This window comes from Monodelphis domestica, chromosome 4, assembly GCF_027887165.1.
Source record: "Monodelphis domestica isolate mMonDom1 chromosome 4, mMonDom1.pri, whole genome shotgun sequence".
Taxonomy (NCBI): Eukaryota; Metazoa; Chordata; class Mammalia; order Didelphimorphia; family Didelphidae; genus Monodelphis; species Monodelphis domestica.
This window is the reverse complement of record NC_077230.1, coordinates 350,772,398-350,797,641: the sequence shown is the minus strand read 5'-3', so window position 1 is coordinate 350,797,641 and position 25,244 is coordinate 350,772,398. Positions and strand designations below refer to the sequence as shown.

Here is a 25,244-nt window from a genome sequence, read left to right as displayed (position 1 = left end):
GATAGAGATGGGGACTATTACTGTAATTTTGTTTGAATAAGCAACTCTCAGTTAAGGGAATTTTCAGTCACTCATATTGGCTTATATCTTCTCTTAACTTGTAGTCATTAAAAAATTGTTTAAAAAATTATATACATAGTAACCACCATCATAAGCATTTAATTAAACAAATTCCTAAAAAAGGCAAACTCTACATTGTTAAAAAAAAATTAAATTACATATCTATGCTAATAAAAATAGCCTCTTCTTTTGAGTTCTCTTTGGATTTGTTTTACTTGGATACTTTTTTCTCTTTTGGATGTTATTTTTTAAAATGTAAACATGGCATATAGTATTCTTATTCTCTTTTCATCTCTCTGTATATCTCCTTTATTTTCTTTATAATTCCAATGTTTGTCATTTTGATTACATAATACAGTCCATTATATTCAAATATCATAGTCTATTTAGCCATTTCTCTCATTCATTGCATATATTTTATTTCATTTTTATTGTAATAAACAGTTTTCCTGAATATTTTAATACAAACACAGCTTTTCACCTTTCCAATAATGCCCTTAGGGCCTATCCTTAGTAACAGGATCTCTTGGATAATGAATTTGAACAACTTTACTTTTCTAAAAAAGAAAAATTCACAGCTTCTTTAACAATTTAATATTAGGTCTGTTTCTCCTTGTTCCGTTCAGTTTTTAATTTGATTAGTTTAGATTATTTTGTTCTCAGTTAACATATGTTACTAGGATCATATTTTGCTAGATTGGTTCTTAGACAGCAGATACAATCTGTTGCCAGGACCATACTCTTTCCAATACAAGTTTTTCCTGTTTGCTCTTACCCAGTGGAACTTTTGTTCTAGTGTCACAACCCCTCAGGGATGCAGGATTACCTCCATAGTGTGATGTCAGCTTGCCTATTGTAATAGCGAGGGGGACTTTGAAAGAGAAGGAACCAATGTTCAGCTGTTGGGGATTGGATACTGTAAACCTTAAAATTTCCCAGACCCTACTTTATAAGATTGGATTAAGACCATTCCCCATTTGGGCAGTGAACTCTACTTAAAGCAGGAATGTGAGAATTCTGCTTTACCTACTTGGGTCTGCCCTAGGGGAAGATAAAGTTGTAAACTCTTTTTCTGAACAATGAAAAGTACTTAAACCCATACTTTTCTTAAGCTAAGTACCTATAAAGGTCAAGCAACTTGTGAATTTACAAGGAACAAAGAACTGTTAAACTTACTCAGAGCTTTCCTGGTGTGAATTACTCAAAAATCCACACCTTCTTAGGTGTGGACTAAGAATGGGCGGTCCTTTAGAAACATCTACAGTGATTGGTAGATGTAAGGACTTAGGGGAGGTGACAGAGAAGATTTTGCCCTTAAAAATAAGAGCTCAGGGAAGAGCTGGAGGAGTCATTCTGAAACATTCAGATTGGAGAGACTCATTCTAGGGAGACTGATTCTGAAACATTCAGATGGAGGAGGGAGCTGGTGAAAGCAGCTGAGATGCTGCTGGCCTGGTGTCATTAGAAATCCTTACTTAGACAGATCTTATGGTGAGTTATAAAAAACTGACTGAAATCTCTTTTTAAGACTCAGGTCTAGGCCATATTGGCTTGAGGCCCTTCATACTTATTCCTTTCTTACTCTCTCTCTCTCTTTCTTTGATTACTCATTGTATTGTTAATTAAAATCTCTATAAAACCCAATTGACTTGGGTATTTGAATAATTGGGAATATTTCCCTGGCGACCACCTTATATTTGATTTTAAAAACCAAGACACTGTAGTGAAACATATTTCTGCAGTCAAATTTACTCACCCTCTCTTATATCTATCATAATTTATATCTTCCACTATTTTAATCACTACAGTTTAAGACTTCAACCATTTTAAATCTCACAATACTATGTGACACTTCCTCTTTTTTTTCTCTAAGCTAAGTTACCAATGGAATCAGTCAGTCTAGACTAAAGGATGGGTTGGGCCAGGTTCTCTCTGGAGACTCCTGGAGCGCCATGAGTCTCAGATTATCAGTCTCAGATTATCATTCTCTGTATTTCAAATTAACTCCTCAGGGCTCCCAGAACAGGTTGGAGCCAGGGTTATAAATCCACACTATCTGGTGTATACTGGGGTTGGGAAGTTGGAGCAGCAGTATGCAGGGTACTCCTTTAAGGGATATGACAAAATAAGTTTTCCTTGCTAAGGGCCTCAGGTCTAATGATAGACTGATTGAAGAACCCATTCAGGGACTCAAGTCCTTAGGAAAGTTGATCAAGGATCCCACTGATCAGGTTTTCAAATAGGGTTAGGGTTAGGGTTACTAAATGTCTGAGGCCAGATTACAATTTAGGTCTTCCTGGATTCAGGTCCAGGCATAACAGTTCTGAGCATAACCTATTTAGATCCCTCTCAAATAGCAGTTTCCTCCTCCAGATTCCCTCAAATAGCCAAATGACAAAGGCCCCTCTAAGTGCTGAGGTACAAAAATCTTGTCATCAGTTGTCATTAAATTGGAAAGATAACACATAGAATAGGACAGTCTGGTTTTCAAAGACTGAATGGGATCTAGTCCTTTCTCCATCTCTTATTTCAGGCAAGGACAGACAATCCAGTTCATTAGGGGAACAGAACACATGGTGAATAGTGTGCCATTGCCTTTTACTAAAGACTTTTTCAGAAATACTCCTTCCTATGCTTCACAGAGAAGCCCAGAATCTGTACATGACATGAATTTTCTAAGAAAGGACTAAATTTCTCCAGAGCAATGAGTCTTAGAGTGAGCAGCACAGAAGCTTCAGGGGCCCTGGTTTTCCTTAGGATGGGCACTGGCTTCTGTAACTTCCAGTCTTTACAGAGATCATATCTGTGCTTTACAAGGGAATTTCAGTTCATCTAAATCATCAGTGATGAACAAGAGTCTCTGGCTGGGACATGATCTCTGTCATGGGAGCCCATGGGGCAGGCCAAGCTTTGGCACTCAATTTAGAAAAACTGGTTTTCTCTGCCTTCTAATGGGTTCAGTTCTCTACAATTGAGGCATAAAATCACAGTAGAATCTGTTCTGGTACAGTCTTCCCTCTGCCCAATCCATTATCAACTTGCTGCTAGGGTGGTTTTTCCAGTACCAGCAGCCCCCTGCAGCACAAAAGTTTGTGGCTGGCTACCTGTCTTTTGATTGGGATCAAATAAAGATGACAGCTCTGTAGATTGTCCTTGTTCTTAATAGGTTTCCATCCATGGTCTCGGAGCTCCTGTAGTTTCTGCTCCTTGTCATGGCACTCCTGAAGCAGCAGCTGTGTGAGTCTCCTCAGGATGAGAGTTCCTGTGCCTTAAGAGTTGGAATTTCTCTCTTTCGTTCTCGGTACTTATTTCTTTCATCTAAAGTCATAAGAAACACAGAACAGAGATATTCAAGATTAAATCTGCTGAGGTATCTCTGGGAAGAGTTCCTGAGGTAATGGTTTGGCACCACTGCTCCAAGAGTCCCTATGGAGGTGAAGTGCTACCCTGGCTCGGCCTTCATCTCATACCATCTGGGGTCCAAGAAGAACAAGCTCTGCCTCCAGCTCAGCTTACCTTCTGAAACATAGCCTTGACAACATCACAGCCCTGCTCAGAAGCCTTCAGTATCCCCCTGATCCATAGGGTGGAGCCTAAGCTCAGCCTGGAATTCAAGGTCTTCCTATCCATCCCTTTTTACTGCCTCAAATTCATCACGTGCTTCCTAGCCCAAGCTGCTTACCTTCTGTTGTGTCACTCAGGTCAACAATTCCACTCCACAAACATCTATTAAATGCCTACTCTAGGCCACGGTTAGTCTGCTAAGGGTTGTAATATTAAGAAAGGCAAAAACAATCCCTATTTACAAAAAGGTCACAATTTAACGGATCTAATCATTCTGGAGGGCCATTTGGAACTATGGCTAAAGGGCTATAAAACTGTGCATTGCCTTTGATTGTGTAATTCCACTACTGGGTCTGAACCCAGCTCTTTTTGTGGTGGCAAAGAATGAAAATTGAGGGGATGATTATCAGTTGGGGAATGGCTGAACACGTTGTAGTATAGGTTGGTGATGGAATATTCTTGTGCTATAAGAAATGATGAGCAAAATGATTTCAGAAAAAGCTGCAGTGATCTGCAGAAACTGATGTAGGGTGAAATAAGCAGAACTGGGAGAACATGGTACACAGTAATGGCACTATTGTACGATGACCAACTGTGAAAACTTGGCTACTCTCAGCAATGCATTGATCAGAGACAATTCTGAAAGAGTTATATGAGAGGGAATGCTATCTAACTCCAGAGAAAGAATTGTTGGAGTCAGGTAGATGTGGATCAAAACATATTATCTTTCACATCAGTGTATCTATGGTTTTATTTTGGGGTTTTGATTATTCATGAGTGTGCTCTTACATCAATGGCTAATATAGAAATGTTTTGCATGAAAATAAAATGAAAAAAATCACAATCTAAAACAGGAAACAAAAAATAAAGAATTAAGTACAAAAAGATATCGTCAGCAGCAATTAGAGATAATCTCAGCAGAAGAACACTAACACGGGGTCAATGAGAAAAGCTTCTTGCAGATGGTGGGACTTTAGTTGACTGTCCCAAGACATAGTTCTCTATCCAATGAACCATGTAGCTGCCCTTTTAAGGGATATTCTATAGCAAATTTGTTTTCAACACTGAAATCTCTTTGAGTGTTTCCCTATCCCCTTCCTGTTTCACATGCTGGGCTGAAATTCAATATAATGATTTGCCTATAGAGATATTGGTTGATAAAGTGAACTGAGTAGGAGAAACTGATCAAATTTCCTCATTTTAAAATTCATTGAACTTGGGAAGTCCTTGTTTCAATTGTCAGAGAAAAGGAATTGAAATTAGTCTCTCATTACCTCTCTCCTGACATTTATATTAGCCTCTTAATAGTTAGCATCTCACTTCAAATGTATTCCCTCTCCATTTACCTAATGGATAAGGCATTGGCTTCCTAAGCCAGGGATTGTGGGTTCGTGTCCCAACTGGGGTGCCAATCTGTAATAGATAATACTTTAGGGTGTATATTTGATTGATACTAGATGACTAATGGATCAAGTTTTTTTTCCTCTCCTCCTCCCTATTTCTCTCATTTTCCTCCCTCTTCAGAAGCCTTTCAGCTTCCCCTTCCCCCTTTCTTCAGTCTCCCTCAAATCACTCAGTGTGAGTTATGAGATTTCAGAGGATATACTCTTTTCTCTTCTTTTCTCAAGTAAGGGTTTATTAGGGAAGACAAGACAAGGGTAGAGGATAAGGTAAGAGGAGTGGGATACCCCTATTCTCTATAGAGAGTGTTAGATTGAAGGATATTGAGGGAAATGGCAATTCTGTCACAAGCATGAAATAAAGTCAGTCAGAGAGAGTTATAGGGACCATTGTCTTTCTTCTTCTTCTTTCTTCAAATCAGCCAGGTCACCTCCAACTTGATTAACTCAAGTCCCAGAGATACAACTAGCTCCTTCTTCCACATTAGCCAGAAACCAAAAGTCCTTCAGCTTCAGTCACCACCATCAGCCAAAAGCCCAAAAAGCCTTTTTGTCCAGTCCAACAGTTGGCTTGGCTCCAACTGCTTTTCCTTAACATTCCAAATGGAATTTTCATTTGACTTACAGATGATCCATCCTCAGCTTTTGTCTTGTATGCATGCCTCCTTCACACTACTACAGAAGTGATATTACTAAAGCACAGATCATTCCTCTCATCAATGAACTTCAGCAGTTCTGTTACCATTAAGCATCAATACAATATAGGTCTGACCATTCACTCTCTTACTAACAAGAGCACAGACAGAATTTTTTGATCTTGCCCTCATATAAAGGTATATTGTCTACTATGACCCAAAGACTTCAAATATCTCCTTAAATTTTATGAATGGGGCCCCATTAATGAGGTCCAGGGTGACAGATGGAAAAATAAATTGAAACTATTTTATGCACAGCCAGTCTCGTCATCTTCTACAAACCTTTCCCTTATTGGTGCTTTTTCTTGCTTCTTGTATTCATTTTCAGACTTGGTTCTTCTGGAGTATCTACAATAAAAATGGATATAGCAATTAAGCCTTAGAGGGTCTCAGAAAAGCATTTAACTTAACTTAACCTACCTTCCTTCCTTCCTTCCTTCCTTCCTTCCTTCCTTCCTTCCTTCCTTCCTTCCTTCCTTCCTTCCTTCCTTCCTTCCTTCCTTACCTTAGAATCAATTCTAAGATAAAAGAGAGGCAAGGTTTGGGCAACAAGAGTTAAGTGACTTGCCCAGGGTCATACAAATAGGAAGAATCTAATATCAGATTTAGATCCAGGTCCTTGGGGGCAGTTGGGTAGCTCAGTGGATTGAAAGCCAGGCCTAGAAATGGGAGGTCGTAGGTTCAAATCTGACCTCAGACACTTCCCAGCTGTGTGACCCTGAGCAAGTCACTTAATCCCCATTGCCTAGCCCTTACCACTCTTCTGCCTTGGAACCAATACACAGTATTGATTCCAAGATGGAAGGTAAGGGTTTAAAAATATAATGATAATAAAAAAATCCAGGTCCTCTCATCTCCAAGGCCTGGTGCTTTATTCACTTTGCTACTTAGCTTCCTCAAAGAATTTGTTTCTAAAGGGAATCTCTTGATTCTTCTGAATCTACAAAATCTACAAAAAAGAGACTGATGGGTTACAGAAGACTTCCTGAAGGGGACACTTGATCTGGATCTCAAGGGAGTAGGATTCTTCTGCACTGCCCAGATAGAGGAAGGGAGAGGATCTAGGGCCCTTTTGTCACCAGCTGAGTAGATGCTTGGTTTAATGTTGTTATCTTGTTGGTTCTTCTATTTCTAATCTAAGTGAATTAATGGGCAATTTTAACTGTTTTTTTATAACTAATTCCAGATTTTCAAACTGGGGACTCATCATCAAGTAGGCAAAGCTATTTGACACCCACCAGGGCTCTTAACTAGCATGTTTGATGTGCATAGCTTATGGTTTAACTTCAGTGTTTCCTGGCAACACTGAACAAGTCTGAGATGGGGTCATAAATAATACAACCTACCTCATGGATTCCACTTTAGAACTTTCACTGACAATTTTTGCTCTTTCCTGTTGTTTCTCTTCTCCCAGATTGAAAGTATCCAAGTATCATCAAGTCCTAGATGGGATTGGGCAGAGATACTCAGAGGGCATGGGCCAGGCTCAAGTTCTCTGCAATGTCTATGGGGTAACCTTTTCATAAGGACTCTGTAAGGTTATTGTATGGAACCAGATTCTCTCACATCCCTGCTATTGCGCATGCCATCTGACTGGCTTCTTGCTAATTAGCACTTGTTTTAAAAATCAAAGGAACTCCACCCTAGCTCTAGACTCAGCATAGACTACAGGGAATTGTTTTAAATTTGGCAGTCTAACAATTCTCTTCCTGCGACTTTTTCCTTGTGCTGAGATATAATACTGATCAAACCTTGACCCATTTAATTTCATCTCCTCCTTTCTCCACTGGTCCCCTTCAATCTTTTTCCTTTTCTCAACCACAGCTGAAATTTCTTACATTACTTTTATTCTCCCAGGTTCACCATCTCTACTTCTCTTTAATTCTTCCCCTCCCTACTGGCACCTCCTGAGTATATATAGGGATAAATGACTTTAGAAACCTAGTGTTTAATAAACCCAGAGACCTCAGCTTTGGGGATAAGAACTCACTATTTGAAAGAAAAAAAAACTGCTGCGAAAATTGGAAAACAGCATGGTAAAAACCAAATATAGACCAAAATCTCATACTCTATACTATGAAAAAGTCAAAATGAGTATATGATTTAGATATAAAGAGTGATACCAAAAATAAATTAGGGTAACATGGAATAGTCTAACTGGCAGATCTATAGAGAAGGGAAGAATTTATGACCAAACAAGAGATAGAGAACATTATAAGATGTAAAATGAATAATTTTGATTACAATCAATTAGAAAGCTTTTGTACAAACAATACCAATGTAAACATATTTAGAAGGGAAACAACAAACTAGGAAAATGTTTTTCTAGCCAATTTCTCTGATAAAGGTCTAATTTTTCAAATTTAGAGAACTAAATCAAATTTATGAGGATGCAAGTTATTCACCAATTGACAAATGGTCAAAGTATATGAACAATTTTCTGGTGAAGAAATCAAAACCATCAATAATATGAAAAAATGTTCTAAAGAATTCTGGATTAGAGAAGTGCAAATCAGAACACAGAAGTACCCCCCTCACACTTATCAGACTGGCTAATATGGCAGTAAAGGAAAGTGATAAATGTTTGAGTGGATGAGGCAAAATGGGGACACGAATATATAAATGTAGTTGTGAAGTAATCCAACCATTCTGGAGGCCAATTTGCAACTATGTCCAAATGTCTATAAAACTGTGCATGATCTTTGATCCTATAATAAGACTACTAGGTCTATAACCCAAAGAGATTATAAAAAAGGGGAGGAGACCTCCTTGTACAAAAATATTTATAGCTGTTCTTTTTGTGGTGGCAAAGAATTGGAAATTAAGGTGATGTCCTTCATTTGGGGAATGGCTGAACAAATTGTGGTATATGTTGGTGATGGAATACAGGATGGTTTTAGAAAAAGCTGAAAAGATCTATATGAACTGATACAGGGTGAAATAAGTGGAATTGGAAGAATATTGTACAGAGTAACAGCAATACTGTATGTCAATCAACTATGAAAGAGTTAGCTACTCTCAGCAATATAATTGTCTAGCAAAGTGAGGGGAAACTTTGGGGGTTCACCTGCCCAAACTGCAACTTTAAGCTGCCAGTGAGCCCATCCTAGAGAGGGGAGGGAGGAAGTGCTCACTTTGGGTGGCTGGACAGAGGGGTGGGGCATGCAAAAAAAATGTCCTCAGCTGGGAAGAGGGGGACTGGAGCAGTTCCTGAATCTTCCCCCCATATGTGTCATAGTTCTCCAATGCTGGTGTAGGAGGATTCTGAAGGATTTATGACAAAATGCTATCCACCTCCAGAGAAAGAACAGTTGGGGTCAAGGTGCAGATCAAAGTAAGCAATTTTTCAAAATAGTTTGTTTTTATTTTGGGGTTTTGGTTTTATGAGAGTATTCGATTAAAACAATGACCACTGTGGAAGTATGGTTTAGTATGGTTTGCATGACAATACATATTTAATCTAGATCAAATTGCTTACCATCTGGGGAGGGGGGGGCAGAAGGGAGGGAAAGAAAGGGAAGGAAGGAGGCAATTTGGAGCTTATAATTTCGGAAAACATATGTTGAAAATTGTCATTATCCATTATTAGGAAAATAAAGTATCTTTGAATAAAGAAAAAAAGAGTAGATGGAAAAAAATGTTTCTTCCTTCTGATGCCTGTTATTGTTCATCCTCATTCCATTCCTTTTATTTCTATTTGTCCCTCACTCTCATAAAGCAAACAAACAAAAAAACACTTTTACCCTCTTTCTTACAATCCATATCAATATCTTTTCCAAGGCAGAAGAATGGTAAGGGCTAGGCAAATGGGGTTAAGCGACTTGGTATGGGTCACACTGTCTGAGGTTTCATTTGAACCAGCACCTTCCCCATCACCAGGTCTGGCTCTCTATCCTCTGAGACATTTAGCTGGCTCTTTTGCCTTTCACTCTTAAATATATCAATTTTGGTGTTTGGGGAGAACAGTATTGCTCCTAGGTTGACATTTTCTCTCATTCTTAGTTCCGTGGTCTCTCCTGGCCCCCTGTCTTTCTTCCCCATTTACCATGAAATCACTTCTCTGGATCGATCGATGCTCCTTCCACTCTTCTGGGTGATCCCCAGCGCTTTACGCTCAAATTCCTCCAAATTATATTCACTGCACTTTCATCATCTCCCACCACTGGAGAAATCATTGCCAAATGAAGTAAGGGACGAAGAGAGAAAAGGAAGAAGATGGTAGGGAAGCGTGCAAGTGGGAGAGGAAATTCCAAGAGAGAACCTTTACCTAGCAATCCTTCAGCTCCGCCCACTCGCTTAACTCCGTCAGACGCATCTTCTTCCCGATGTTCAAAGTCAGCTCCCAGGCCTCCATGAAAACGGACCAGGAGTTCCTCATTTCTGTATCGAACAAGCCTGCAGCTGATACTCTGGTCCATCGCGGACAGGAAGCCCTTACCCAGGCTCTGGTTCGGCTCTCCTCAGGGCTCTTGCATTTACCCCCGGGGAACCTGGGTCACGCCACCAGAACCCCCAGGTCTTCATTTTTTCCCTATGTAACAAGAGAGTCCTCCGGGCTAGCTTTGGACTCCCCGAGCTACCCTCCCGGTGCCTTTTTCTTGAAAAATCACGTTTTTCACCACCTGCCTTTTCCCGACTCTTTCTGACTCTCTTTTAGCTCGGGACCCGGCCAGGGACTAAGTAATACTAGAGGAAAAATGAAGGGAAAGGGAAGCGGCCCAGCCTAGGGGCTGGCAGCACTTGGTATAAGCGTCTGGGCCACGCCCTCTGAAACTCAGAGCCAATGATCAAGGACCGAGCGAAACCTGCTGACCTTTCCGTTTTCTCGGAGACTCCGGGCTAATTAGTCGGGGTGGGGGTGGAGCAGTGCCTGCCTAGGATGAGAGGCGGGGATTCTTTTGTTCTTCCAAATGAACTTTGTTCCTTTTTATTAGTTCTATGAAATAATTTTTGGGTAGTTTGATTGATATGACATTAAATAGGCAAATAAATTTAAGTAGAGTTGTCTTTTTCACTATGTGGGCTGGTCCCATGTCGCATAAATGATTGTTGTAGCCCTTTCAAATTCTAAGGGTTTTCCGGTAAATGGAAACGAAGGCAGGTAACTCAGAATGAATACGAAAGGATGATTTGGGACAAGTATCTAGGCCAGTGAGGGTGAACGTTTTAGAGAGGGGAGGGCTGGACCCTCAAACCCCCCCTCCCCCACTGTGTGCCGTGTCCCTCCTCCTCACTGAGTGCTGGGTGCGCCCTTCCCCCCTTTACCCAGAACAGGAGCGAGAAAGCTCTCCCGGAGTGGAGGGTGAAATGACGAATGTTCACAGCTAGTGTAGAGAGGGGGAGGGGAGTGGCCTGAGCACTCGGCTCTCCTTCAGTTCGGACACCGGTGAGCCACCCCCCTTACAGCCTGTGTGCTCCCATTGGGTGGAGAGACTGGGGAATCTGAAAAAATGTCATCAGGCATGTTAGAGAGGGGGAAGGGAGTAGGTCTGCCGCGTCCCTGAGGGGTAGCATCGTGCCCACTGAGAGTGCTCTTCCTGCCATCGCTGGCCCTCATGCCATAGATTCCCCATCACTGACCTAGGAACATGCCTTCTGGAACTTTAAGCCAAAGAGCAATTAGGGGATGCCTTCCACTGGCCTTTGTGTTTTCCCTCTTTACTATGGGCCGAAATGAGGAAAAAAGTCTGAATAAGAATAAGAAGTCGGCTTCTTATACATTTTTTAAAAATTTATTTTATTTTAATAGATTTTATAGAATTTATTTACCGGTTTCTTAGCTCCTTCCCTCCCCACATTATAGAAGATATAATCTGGGTGACAGACATGCTAATACAAATTATGTATTTCAGATTTCCTTTTGTTCAGTTCATTTTCTGGAGGTAATATCCACTATTTATTCTTCAAGCTTCAAAACAGTGGCTGTATATGATATTGCCTTCTTTCTACTCATTTTTTTTAAACCCTTACCTTCCATCTTAGAATCAATACTGTGTATTGGTTCCAAGGCAGAAGAGTGGTAAGGGCTAGGCAATGGGGGTCAAGTGACTTGCCCAGGGTCACACAGCTGGGAAGTGTCTGAGGCCAGATTTGAACCTAGGACCTCCTGGCTCTAGTCTGGCTCTCAATCCACTGAGCTACCCAACTACCCAGCTACATGCCCCCTCCCCCCCACTCATTTTGCCTTTCATTATCCTATGTAGTTCTTTCCAAGGTTGTTGTTTTTTTTTAATATCCTGTTCATCATATCTATGGCACAATATTATTCCATCAAAACCATATACTACAATTTGTTTAGCCATTCCTCAATAAATGAGGATCTCCTTAATTTCCAGTTCTTTGTCACTACAAAGAAAGCTGCTATAAATACTTTAGAACATAAAGATTCCTTTCCTTTTTTCCTGATCTTCTTGAGAAATAGACCCAGTAATAGTACTCCTGAGTCAGAGGGTATACAGTTTTATATTTTGGGGGTATAATTCCATATTGCTCTCCAAAATGATTGGATTAGTTCTTAGTTCACAGTTCTACCTACAGCTTATTAGTGCCCCCATTTTCCCATATCCTTTCCAAAATTTCTCATTTTGCTCTTTTGTCATTTTAACTAATCTGATGGGTGTGAGACAATGTCTCAGAATTGTTTTCATCTGCATTTCTCTAATCAGTAGTGGTTTAATGCTGGGGGATGCCTTGACAGAGTCACAGGTGGTAGCCAGGGAGACCACAGAGTGGTCCTTGGCAAGATGTGACTGCCCACTCTATCCCCTTTGCATGACTTCTTTCATCAATGCCCCTTACCTAGGAATTGACATGATTATTATTCCCCCTAGTGTCAAAAGAAATAATGCAAGAGCAAAACACCTGTACCCTAATTCCCGAAAACATCACCAAAAGATCTTAAACCCAATCCCAAAAAACTATTATGAGTTAACTTTTACTTAGGTACATAATTCCCAGCAAAACCACAGCTATAGGCCAAATCCAAAACTTTCTCATGAAGCCAGCACACAAATCAACCATGGAGGCTCATACAAAACGTACAGGTACAGTACACGTACAGTAAGCTTCAATATGCCTCAGTGACTCAATTACACAAATCAGTAACTCAAACTCCCTATTAAGCCACCTGTGATGTAATCATTTATCTTGTATTCTGTGTGTAATCACAATACAAAAATATAGAATGTTAATCAAGTGATTTGTTAAAAGTTAATGTATCACTTTTCCAATTATCTCTCATTGATTTTGTGTATATGCGTGCCAAGAGAATAGGTATAAAAATAAAGATCAGACATCGAGAAAGTGGAGCAGCTGAGACGCAAAGCAATCCCATGGCTGTAATGATTAAACTGTCTTCCGTTTGTTATTTATTTTATTTTATTTATTTTGACTGATCATTCACCACCTGTCGGGAACCCTGGAGTTTCGAGTGGGGCTGGACCCTGACTGTGGCAGTTTAGAGAATTTGTTCATATACCTATATATGGTTTTGATTTCTCCTTCTGAAAACGGTTCATATCTTTTGACCGTTTATCAGTTGGGGATAGCTTTTGTTCTTATAAATCTGACAAAATCTCTATATATATTTAGACAGTGAAACCTCTATCTGAGAGGTTGTTTATAAATTACCCCCACCCCACCCCATTTTTGTTTTCTTCTAAACTTGGCAACATTTGTTTAAAAACTTTTCAATTAAAGATACTCAGAATTATCTGTTTTATATTTAACAATGCTCTCTTATCACTTGTTGGCTCATAAATTTCTCTCCTGCCCATAAATCTGATAACTAATGTGTTCCTAGTTTTTCTAATTTAATTAAGATGTCTCCTTTTATATCTAGATTATATATTAATTTTTATTGTATCTTAGTGAATAGTTTAAGATATTGGTCTATACCTATTTTCTGCCAACTACTTTCTAGCTGTCCCAGCAATTTTTACCAAATAGCGATTTCCTATCCCCAGGAGCTAGATTTATCCTTTTGGCAAATACAAGGTTACTATAAGCTCTTATTGCAGTTTGTTGTATGTCTGCCCATTTTTATTGATCTACCTTTCTGTTTCTTAGCCAGTACCAGACAGTTTTTTAATGTTTTTTATAATGCAATTATTTTTTATGAATTTATAATACAATTTAAAATCTGGTTCTGATAGATGAACTTCATTTACATTTTTTCATTATTTCTTTTGATATTCTTGATTTTCAAATGGATTGATATTTCCTCTAGCTCAAAAAAATATATTTTGGGTAGTTTAATTTGGGATGGCATTCATTAAATGGATTAGATAGGATTGTAATTTTAATTATATTTGTTTTCCCCATTATTGAAATTAATATTTTTCCAATTATTTAGATCTGACCTCATGTAAAAAATGTCTGTCATCACATTCACTTTCTGCTTTGCCCAGATATATGTGGTCAATGTAGTTACAGATGTTGTTAGCTCTGCCTTAGACTGATATGTTGCTATCTGCAAACTATTGCTCCATAGAATGATAAGCAGGTTATTTTTGGAAAAAGATGAAAAGACCTATATGAAATTATGAAGAGTGAAGTAAGCAAAACCAAAAGAACATTATATTCCACAACAAAAATATTATTTGAAGAATGACTTGGATATGTCCACCTCTAAAGAGAGAATTGATAAATAGAAATAAATAAAACATAGTTTTAAATGACATAAATTGTTTTGTTAAATGATGTTTTTTATATTGGGAGAGTGAAGGAAAGGAAGAAATTAATGGGGTATTTTACTGCAACAAAAATTAATTTAAATTAAAATGATGAAAACAAACATATAGGGCAACATATTTTAATAAACATAACTATATTTTATAAAACACAAAAATTAGTGAAATGAATGGCATTATTTTATATATTTTAGCATTTTTGTTTAGTGGAATATAGTTGGATTCCTGAATGTGATTCTAAAGTTCAAACTTTAGAGATATACTGTTGAAGTAGTTGAAGAAAATTTGACATCACAAATATGGGAGAGTGGGAAAAGAAAGGTCATTTTAATAGACAAATAACAGTTTTAATATGAAAATAATTTTGACTTATAGACCCACCCAAAAGGGTCTCAGGAAACTCTAAAGGTCTACAGATTACAGTTGTATTCTAGCTGTTTACTGACTACCTCTTCATTCAATGCAAGCCAGAATTTTTCCAGAAATTGAAGTTAAGTTTACAGGTTGGTAGTTTTCAGATTTCATTCTTATTTCTTTCTTGAAACTTAAGACCACATTGGCCCTTTTTCATTTCTGCAACACTTATCCTGTGCTCTTCAACCCTTCCAAATCACTCATAGTGTCACAGAAATTATGTCCATCAGTTTTTTCTGTACCTGAGAATGTTGTTTAGCTTGTCTTTGGGACTTGAAATCAGCAAATAGTACCCAACCCCTCTTTATCTTTTACTTTTCCTTCCTAGTAAAAATTAGCCATTTTTGTTCTAACCTTCTCAAGACAAAGGATTTTCTAGTTGGCAGAGAAATTAAAAGCCAAATAATAATTAAGCTTATATGTAGGAGGTGATGCTGGGGAGAGATACCCTAAAGTTCTCTTTCTTCCTGTGAATTTTGTGGTTCTATCTAAAGAAAAGAAGCCTCTTTTGTCAGATTAGCATCAATTTACAATTAGATATGGGATAATTTGTTCATCCTTTTGGATATTTTAGGAATTAAGGGGGCACATCTCATGCTGGCAGCTCCACTGAGCTTCAGGTACGATGTGGTCATTGTAGGAAACATTTTGATTTTGACTGTGATCTGGGTGGACTGTATTAAGTCCATATACCTCTTCCTGTTGTATAATTGAAAATCTGTTACCCTATAAAAAAGAACTACATTTCCCAGGAGCCCACTGACTTCCTGTAATTATGTACTTCCTGTAGATAGGGCATATTAAGTGGGGATGTGGAAGGTCCCTCCTCTTTACTTCCAGTCCCTAGCTTGGTGGTGGTAAGACTGGTGTTTAAACTGGCTGATCAGCCATGGGCATGTAGCCTTTATTTTGTATCTTCTTTATTCCTTGATTTCTAATGATCATTAATAAATCTCTTAAAATATAATATTTTTATTATTGAAATTTAATTTTAACTTTTACACTGTGTACTCTAACAGCTATGACATCATCATGGCTACCTCCTTTATAGCTCCCAGGATATTGAGCATCTTCTGGTAAGTTGATGGTGTCATCACATTTACTTCCTGCTTTGCCCAGATGTATGTGGTTTATGTAGCCATTGCTACTGAGACAAGTGATACTAGCCATGGCCTTTGATCACTATGTGGTCATCTGCAAACCCCTGTAGTATGAGACCATACTTATACACAAGATGATGTTGGAAATAGGCATGGTTATCATGGTGAAAGCTATTCTAATCATGACTCCTCTGAGTTGGATGGTGATTCAACTGTCATTCTGTGGCTCCCACATGGTTCCCCATTTCTATTGTGAGCATCGCTGTGGCCCAGTTTGCATGTGCTGACTACATGCCCAGCAACTTTTATAGTCTTACTGGTTCCTCTATCACTGTGGGTTCTGATGTGTCTTTTATTTGTCACCTTCTATAGCCTAATTCGGCGGTCAGTATTTAGACTTTCTCCCATAGATGCCTACCTCAAGGCTCTTGGCACATTGACTCCTGTGTAAGGATCATGATGTTCTACTTTCTTCCTGAGATGATATCTTGCTTCCTATGTGGAATAGTTTGACAAGAATATAGTTCTTCTGCACATTCAAGGGTTACTTGCTAGTTTGGTTTTTTTTTGCTCATTCCACCCACATGGAAGAACCCTATCATTTGTTGCCTGAGGATCAAGAAGATCCTGTGGTGAATGTTAGGTGTGCTGGGGAACTGTTGGTGCATTGTGTCAAGGTTCAAATGATAGAAGCCATGTGTGATGGCTTAATTACTAGGTACTATAAGACCAGGTTAGGGATGGGGAATAGAATTGTAATTTTGTTTGTATAAGGAACTCTTCATAAGGAAAGTTCCTTTACTGATACAGGTTGGTATCTCCTCTGCAAATTGTAGTATTAGAGGGTTTCCCAAATTAGTGAGAGTTTTCATAACTTGTTCAATGGTTCATAGCTGGTATGGGTCAGGAGACTTTAAAAAGACTTCTTGACTTCAATATCAGCTCCCTATCCACTATGAAACACTACTTTTCTCTGGAACTACAGTTACAATCAGACTAAGGAAAAAGCCTTCTAGACTTAGAGGGAGCTATGATCCTTCTTTTGTAGAGATATCCATCTTCTTGGAAAATACAATTTAACATTTTTGGAAGCTGTGTGTATACTGATTTATGGGACAAATTATTGAGATTTATGTTTTTGTTTAGGAGTGAACTTAACTGGATAATTTTGTATTTCCTCATTGGAGATAGTGAAATAAAAACTATAACCACTTTTCATGGGTATTGAAGAGGAGTTTCATATTTCAATGAGAAGATGAAAAAGATTGCCTCTAGTATCATAGAATTAGTACTGATTATTTTTATTATAGGAATTGGAAGGAACCTTAGTGGTTCTTCAGTACAAATTCTGAGTGCAAAAAAATTCTCTATACCACAATTCTGATATCATCAGTCAACCAATTTTTTTTTTTTAATAACCCTTACCTTCCCTCTTGGAGCCAATACACAGTATTGATTCCAAGGCAGAAGAGTGGTAAGAGCTAGGCAATGAGGGTCAAGTGACTTGCCCAGGGTCACACAGCTGGGAAGTGTCTGAGGCCAGATTTGAACCTAGGACCTCCCATCTCTAGGCCTGGTTCTCAATCCACTGAGCTACCTAGCTGCCCCTGAGTTAACCTATTTTTGAAGAGCTCCATTGATGGGAACCCTTCTCTACTTTGCTTGGCATCCCATTCCACTTTTAGACAGTGTAAGTAACTAGGAAATTTTTCCAGATGTTGAACATTTCATGTTCAAACTTTCCCACAGTCTCCTAATTCTTCCTTTGGGAGAATCATGGAACTAGAGAACTCTAGACTTCAGAGGTACCATAAATGTAATAATATACAGAATTTGAACTTTATCTAAAAAGTCAGTATTTACTACTTCTAATGAAGTTACTGGATTCAAATTTACCTTTCTAGAGTTATGAGAATCTCTTTCATAATCCTACCTGTGACAGAGTGAATGGTTCATTTTGCTCCTTCCTCACTATGGGGAAATCAACCCAACAACTACTCTCTGTATTCTCTTTGAGATCTAATTCATATTTGGAAATACTTTTCTAATCACTAGAGGAAAGTTCAGAACCAGTGAGTTCAGAACTGGGAAAATTGCTAGTTGGTTACAGTAGCATCATTATGGTAATATGTGTGATTGATTCCCTCTACCTAGCTTGCACGATATCCTCACTTCTTTCTTTCACCTGTGCTTTTTGAAAGTTCAAGCAGTCAGATAAATGATGAGCTGATGGCACAGAATGATACATTTATGAAAAGGAACAATGTAGGGATTTTAGTTTTTGAATAGCCATATCTGATAGAAGCATTTTCTTTTTCTTTCTTTTGATTTTTTGAGTAGAGAGGTGAAGGCAAGGGAAAAATTGTGTTATCAAAATGAAAATAAAGAAAAAAGTAAGAAAAGAGAGCCACTACACATTTAAATCTGTATAGGAGAGAAGAGCATATAAGTCAGTAAGGCAGGATAACTTTTTAAATGTATTGAATTTAGTATGTATTTTAAAAGAAAAGCAAGCTGTGTATAATGATGATTCGGTTTCATTTAGAACTCCCTTTTTCTGTCTTTTTCCTGTTGGCTAATTTCAAAATTAAAAAATAAAGAGAAAGATCAGAAAAGCCCATTGAATCAGAAAAGGTCCCTCAAGTTAAATCTGCAGTGACTTTTTCCTAAAGTATGATCCTTCTGGCTCTATCATGTAAAAAAAAAAATTAGTGAAAATAAAAATTGTCCGAGGAGCACTGGATACTTTTGTGATATCTTTGATCAAAACCATTCCCTCCCTCCTTTTTTCCTTTGAGGCTCTTAGTCCCCAGCCTAATCTCCTTGGATGGCTATGTTATTTGTCTCTAAAAGGAGGAATTACTCCTATTCCCTTTATCATTCATTATCTGTGCAGTATATATTAAACAGTCTGGTTTATTTGGTATCTAATAAATTTATCACAGCTTAACACCAAAAAAAAAAAGGAGGTAAAGATTTGGGTTTTGAAAAGCTTCCATAATAGCCTAGAAGAGTCAAATGGAAGAGAAAGAATGATAGTGCACATGAACATTTAACTTCTTCCTGTACAGGAAAAAACAAGGAAGTTTAGAATTATTGCCACATTCTCTCAGGTTAACTTTGATCAGTTGATTCAGTCTAGCCTGTAGTTCATGCTGAGAGTATCTCCATCAGCTCCTGCCCTGATACTTACTCTGTATTTAATGAATAGACCTTTGGAAGACCTCATTACTCCTCCCAGGGGCCTCTCAAGATAATTCCTGGTGACCTTTTATTCCCCTGCCCCCCTTTCCTAAAGCACAGTACTAATCTTAATAATAATATCATTATCTCTTAAAATGTATGTAGCTTTAAAAATATACCTAGCATTGATAATATTATTAGCACATTTTCCCATGAGTTAGGACCTAGGATTTCAGATCAGGAAACAAACAAATCCTCTGTAATTTATCCTTTTATAGAACTGTATTATTAGTTTCTTTTCTTTAAGAAAATCTTTAACAATATCTAACTTTATTCAATAATAAATCTTTATGGATTCAGAGACTTCAATAAAACTAAAAACAACTCCCCACAGGGATATGTGTTACACAGTTGGAAAACTATTGCCCTAGCCCCTATTTCCCTGTCTTCTCTGCAAGACTAGCAAGGGGGACTCAAATATGCTCAAATCTGGCTGGACTACTCCTATAGTTATAACATTATTTATGTACCATCTTACAAACCATATCAAATGTGGAAATGAGGTTAGTATGCCACAGAAGCATGTGCTTGACTTCCCCAATATATCAGTTGCCCCTGCCAACAAGCTTTTGCTGAGGGAAAAGGAAAGAATGAGAGCAAAGGGAGAGGAATCTCAGCAGGTGCTGGGCACTGAAGCAAGCTTCAGAGGTCAGTGTCTTGGGGGCTCCCCATCAACCTTCGGGAAGCATCTCAAAAATGGATTAACAGGTTCTGGCCCCTGCAATTGACTTCTGTCATTGGGAAGTGACTCTAGATGTTCCTCAGCTCAATCCATGCTGACAAAGTCTGGGATTGCCTCCTGTTCCTACCAGGGATTGCAGGGTGAGCCAGCCCAAGAAGTTTGAATCCTATGGGAGCAAAGAATTAGAAAGTGAGGCTGCCCACTAACTGGGGAATGAACCAGCTATGGTACATGTTTGTGGATCAAAGGCTGTTGTGCTGGGAGGGAAATGAACAAGAGAGTTTTAGAGAAACCAGAGAAGACTTCTAGGAACTGATGGAGAGTGAAGTGAGCAGGACCCGGGGAACACTGTCTACAACAGCAGCAATATTGTGTGATGATTACTATGAAAGGCTTCGTTTTTCTCAGCATAGGATGAACCAAGACAATTCTGAAGGACTGATTTTGAAAACCAAGTCCAAATGCATTACCAAGCGTATTTTCAAAACTTCATTTTTTGGGGTAGAGTCTGTTTTCTGCTGTTCTTAAGTCATTTGATTCATGTCTGACCCTTCATGACACTTTTCTTTTGCAACCTGGCAAGCATTGAACTATTTTGTATGACTACACAAGTATGATCTATAGCAAATTATTTTTCTTCTTCAGGGACAGGGAAATGAAGAGAGAATTAGGGACTCAAATTTTAAAAAATGGAACATTAAAAATTGGGTTTATATGTAATTTAAAAATATATATTTTTTAAAGAATAATTATCTCCCAAAATGCATGTCAGCATTTCTGGTAGCTTGTCATAACAGTAACATTTAATAGAACTAACAAATAATGCTTTAAATTCAATACTTCAATACTAATAAAACATAATAACCTCGAGAAAAACTACAATTTTTTAATAGTCACAATCTTTCCTAGATTGCTTATTACATCATGATGGAATGTTTTGTTGTGTTAAAAAAAAATCAAACCGGGAGTTTTAAAAAACAATCTTTATTTAATAACAGTAAGCATAAATCAAAAGCTTATATTATAAAACATCATTTTAAGTTGTTTTTCTTTAATAAAATGTTGACAAAGTGAACCTCTGGAACCTCTTCTGAGGGGAGAACCTGATCTCTTCTCTCAACTCTTTCCATTGATTCAGTAGTCAGTGTGGCTTCAGTCATTTCCCCCTCATCAGCCAAACACAGCAAGTGCATCGCCTCTCCCCAAGGCTAGTGATGTCTCTTTGAGGTTGTGTTGTGCAAATCACATAAAATCACAGGTAAAAACGCACAAGACGAGCGAGTACTGTACATGCAAAAAGCTTTACTAAGCAGGTGCTCCCCAGAGCCGAAACCCGGGACCAAGTGGGCTGGGGATGTCTCTGGGACGGGCCTCCTCAGGGGCCTTCAGAGCTTCTGCACAGCCAGGGCGTACTTGTCCTTGGCAGTCTCTCTGAGGGTACAGACATGGCTTAAGTCCCTGAAGTAATCGTTGTAGTCAAAGGCGTATCCCACCACGTATCTGTCTGGAATTTCAAAGCCAGAGAAGTCCGGGGTGTAGCCCAGACTTCGAGGGGTCCTTTTCACCAGCAGGCTGGCCACCCTCACCATCCTGGGGCCATGCTGCTCCACCAGGGGAAGCAGAGCCTGCATGGTTCTGCCCGTGTCCACGATGTCTTCCACAATCAGGACGTTCTTCCCAGCAAGGCTGGAGAGGTCGGCTCCCCCCAGCACTCGCACGTTGCCCGTTGACTGGTCATTGCAGTAGCTGCTCACTCGGATGAAGTCCACCGTTATGGGACTGGCCTGGTCTGAGTTCCTGTTCAGGGTCTCCATGGCATTCAGCAAGTCGGAAAAGAACTTATAGGCCCCCTTGAGGACACAGAGGGCCACGATGTGCTGGCCTCCCATGTCCTGGAGCACGTCGCGGGCCAGCCGCTCAATCCTGTCCATGATGAGCCCATGAGGGATGAACACCTTTTCCAGATCTTGCGCGTAATTCTTCGGGATGCTAAAGCAGTCCAGGTCGTAGCCTGGTGCATCATCTCCAATCCGGATGCTGGGGCTCCTGTTGGCCATGATGCTCTGGACTGCTCAGCTGGGGCTGGGGGGTGGCCAGAAAGAGGGAGAGAGGAGAGAGGAAGAGAAAGGAGAAGAGGAAGAGGAAGAGGAAGAGGAAGAGGAGGAAGCAGTCAGGGAAGTCTTAAGATGTGCCTCTGCCAGCCACAGCTCTGAGCTGAGTCTCACTGATTGCTGTTTCACCACTGGTACCTGCAGAGAGAAGAAGGAGTGTCCAAGTGACATGGCTGAAAAAGCAATAGGACCCTGGCCAGTGGCTACTGGCTTTCTTTGCCTGTCCTAGTCAGGGTGTCCTGGCTCAGGACTTGCCCTTTATCTGGTTCTCAGAATGTTCTCCCCTCCTGCACCCCCTTGATGTTAGCTACAACCTAGGCTGTGGGCAGAGAAATGAAAGGCAACCACATTCCTCTTTCTAGGAGAGGGAATATGACAGGGAAAATCAGAGAGAGGGAGGCAAGAGGACTCAAAATGTGAACAAAACTATCTGGAAGAGATCGTGGCCAAAAGAACAGATATTGTCATCAATGCTTTGGCATGACTTGAAATGTGTTCAAGTCATTTGGGTGGAGCAGTAGAGAGAGGGCTAGACCTGGAGTCAAGAAGACTTCTCTGAGAATTCACAGCTGGCCTGGGGCACTTAATAGTTGTAGGACCTTGGGCAAGTCACCTCACCTTGTGTGTCTCAATTTCCTAGAAGGGATGCAAAATGAGTCAGAGTCTTAGCCTGGCTCATCATCTCCAATCACAATGCATTGCATTGCATGTAAAATGGGCTGGAGAAATGAAACCACTGGTGTATTTGCCAAGAAAACACCACATGGGGTCACCAAGCAGAGGATACACCTCAAAATGACCGTATCTCAACAACTACAAAATCTGTCAAGTGTCAGTCTAGCTTTTCACTATACTTTCCTTCTCTATTGCTAAAAAGCTCCTCTGAGAAGAAAGATCCTGCAGAAACCTTCACCACCCAAAAAAAAAGGAAAGAAAGAAAAAGAAAAGCTAAGAGAAAAATGCCAGGTGAGAATTGAGAATACTGCACTCCACGGGAATTCTTGGCTACCTTTTGTAAAGGTGAAATTGAATGGTTAGACTTAAATGAGATGAAATAATGTGGTTGCTGAAATGATTCTATCTCATGTCCGAAGCTTCTTGACCAAAATAGAGGGGAAACAAGGAAGTTGAGAAATATGAAAGAGGTTAGAGAAGATGCCTATGCTAGTCCTCAGGCAGGAGGGCCAGGAGCCAGTAAGCACGTGGCCTCCTCCAAGACAGAAGTTAGTCTTTTAGTAAACTAGGAAGGGGATCAGCCTTTTCACTCACCCAACCAAGTAGTCCAGGAGTCAGAGTCTAAGATGAAGTCAGGATGCACACTGCAGTCTCCAATGTAGTTCCCTTGAAGACTATCTCTAAGAGACAACTTCAGTAGAGTGCCCCAGCCAAAGGCTTTTATGGTGGTCTCCTGTCCCTGCCCCTTTTCACAGGGGCCAATCACAGTTTCCGAAGTGTCCGGCACCGCCCAAGGGCATTCACAGGTTTCTGGGTTGTCACCCAGTTTGTATTCACAAGTTTCTGAGTTTGTGAACTCTTCAGAGAATTCAAAAGTTTCTGGTGTTAGGGTCCGTTTAGGGGCCAAAGGAACAGAACAGACGCTGCAATCCGCACAGAGAGGTAGTTTATTGTAACACACTTCCACACGCGTAGGGAGGATCCCAAGGCAGGTCCTCCCCGAAGCAAATTCAAGGCAGGCTTATATACCCATGGAGCTTACCAAGGGTCAATATGGTTATCGCACAAGGTGGAGGGGTCAAGGTGTTCATCACACAGGGCTCGTTGGTTTAGAGGGGGCACTTATCTACGCCGGGTACATTGGCCTAGGAAGGGTGCTTATCTACGCCGGGTACATTGGCCTAGGAAGGGTGCTTATCTGCCCCGGGTTCATTAGCCTAGTTCCCTTTCATTCCACACTTTTTTTTTCTCTTAGCGGCTTGGGGTCCCTGAGGCCCATGGTTGTTGGGTGATTACCATGGCTGGGGGTGGTTGGGCCTGTGAACCTTTGGGCAGTGCCTGCGTCAGGAGTAGTGGTACCTGTCTTCTAAGGAGGTTGAGTATCAGGGTGACCAGGGGTGGACCCCCCAATAAGTAGGAGTAGGATGACGAGTAGGATGCCTCCGATCGTGACAATGAGGCTGGTTAGCCATGGGGAGAATTCGAACCATCCAAGGGAAGACAGTGTAGCCCACGGTTTAGACTCTATCTCTCTGCCTCTTTTCAAGGTTCTTCCTGATGGTGGCTAAGTTGCTCCGAATTACTCCAGAGTGATTGACATAAAAACAGCATTCTTCCCCCAACAAGGCACAGAGGCCTCCTTCCTTGAAGAAGAGGAGGTCCAGTCCCCTTCTATTCTGCAGCACTACTTCGGCTAGGGAGCTGTGTGACTGTTCTAGAAACTTAATGGAGTCCTCAAGGCGCTTGATGTCGCTATCCATTGAGGTCAGGACGGGTTGTAACCCCACTTCTTGGTAGATGAGGGCCCCTATTCCTGTGGCCGCTCCTGTTGCCCCTAAGATAGCTGCTGTAGTCAGGCCTACGGCTGCCCTTTTCTGGCGGTGGGTTGCATGCTCCAGGGCCCCGGGGATCTCGTCCTCTGGGTGGTAAAGGACTCTAGGGACAATAACAGCGGCTACGCAGAACTCCTGGCCCGTGTTCAGGTATGCGACAGAAACACATTGTTGTAGTCCGGAATAATAACATACCCATCGCGTACCGTTGGGAGGTCGGAGAAAAGAGTTGGCAGGTAAGGAACCTAAAGCCATGTTGGTGGCACAGAGGGAGGTGTAGGTCCCCTGGTCGGTGGGGTTGGGTTGGCCCACACAAAGTCCTCTTCCCTCCACTTCCACAGTTACCCCGACGGTGGTATCCATCCAATTGCAATTAGAGTCTCGATTGGAGCCTTTTGGGTCGAGTATGGTTAGGTTGGAGGGGGCCAGGTTCTGGCCATACCCCGAGAGGTACGAGGATGGGGTAAGGCACAGCCAGCAGGAGGAAGTGAGATTTGGCCGGGTGTTATTCACGGCTAGGAAGGTGCCATCGAGTAAATTGAGGTACGGGTCCAGTCTGGGGTTCGAATTGCCAGCTGCGCGGGTGAGGGGTAAGGGGAGTATCAGGATGATCGGAAACCGGGTCCTGGTTAGGACAAGGAAGGGGATAGCCATGAGGAGCAGAGGGGGTAGGGACCCAATATCCGTGGCGGTGGACCTCGGGGGGGGGGTAAAGGTCGGTGGGGGGGTAGGGGTCCCAGGGGGGATAGGGGTCCCAGATGCAGGGGGGTCAGTGAGG

At 40.6% G+C, this 25,244-nt stretch overlaps 1 protein-coding gene and 1 long non-coding RNA gene across 2 annotated transcripts; both read right to left on the bottom strand.

Moving 5' to 3' along the window:
* Window positions 1-453: 453 nt before the first annotated feature.
* LOC103093976 (uncharacterized) lies at window positions 454-10,488 on the bottom strand. The gene is made up of 3 exons (XR_466340.3): window positions 9,987-10,488; window positions 6,002-6,067; window positions 454-3,378 (listed from the first exon to the last, which is right to left on the bottom strand). It is a non-coding gene; the product is annotated as an uncharacterized LOC103093976 (long non-coding RNA).
* A 10,333-nt stretch (window positions 10,489-20,821) lies between these two features.
* On the bottom strand, window positions 20,822-23,675 carry LOC100017785 (hypoxanthine-guanine phosphoribosyltransferase-like). The gene is made up of 2 exons (XM_056795075.1): window positions 23,229-23,675; window positions 20,822-22,097 (listed from the first exon to the last, which is right to left on the bottom strand). Exon 2 carries the CDS (start codon window positions 21,903-21,905, stop codon window positions 21,234-21,236), a length of 672 nt encoding a protein of 223 aa, XP_056651053.1. The 5' UTR covers window positions 21,906-22,097; window positions 23,229-23,675; the 3' UTR covers window positions 20,822-21,233.
* Window positions 23,676-25,244: the final 1,569 nt, after the last annotated feature.

What these genes read in the sequence shown, in the direction of transcription:
- LOC100017785 (XM_056795075.1), bottom strand. Translation starts at nt 21,905, where the DNA reads ATGGCCAACAGGAGCCCCAGCATCCGGATTGGAGATGATGCACCAGGC.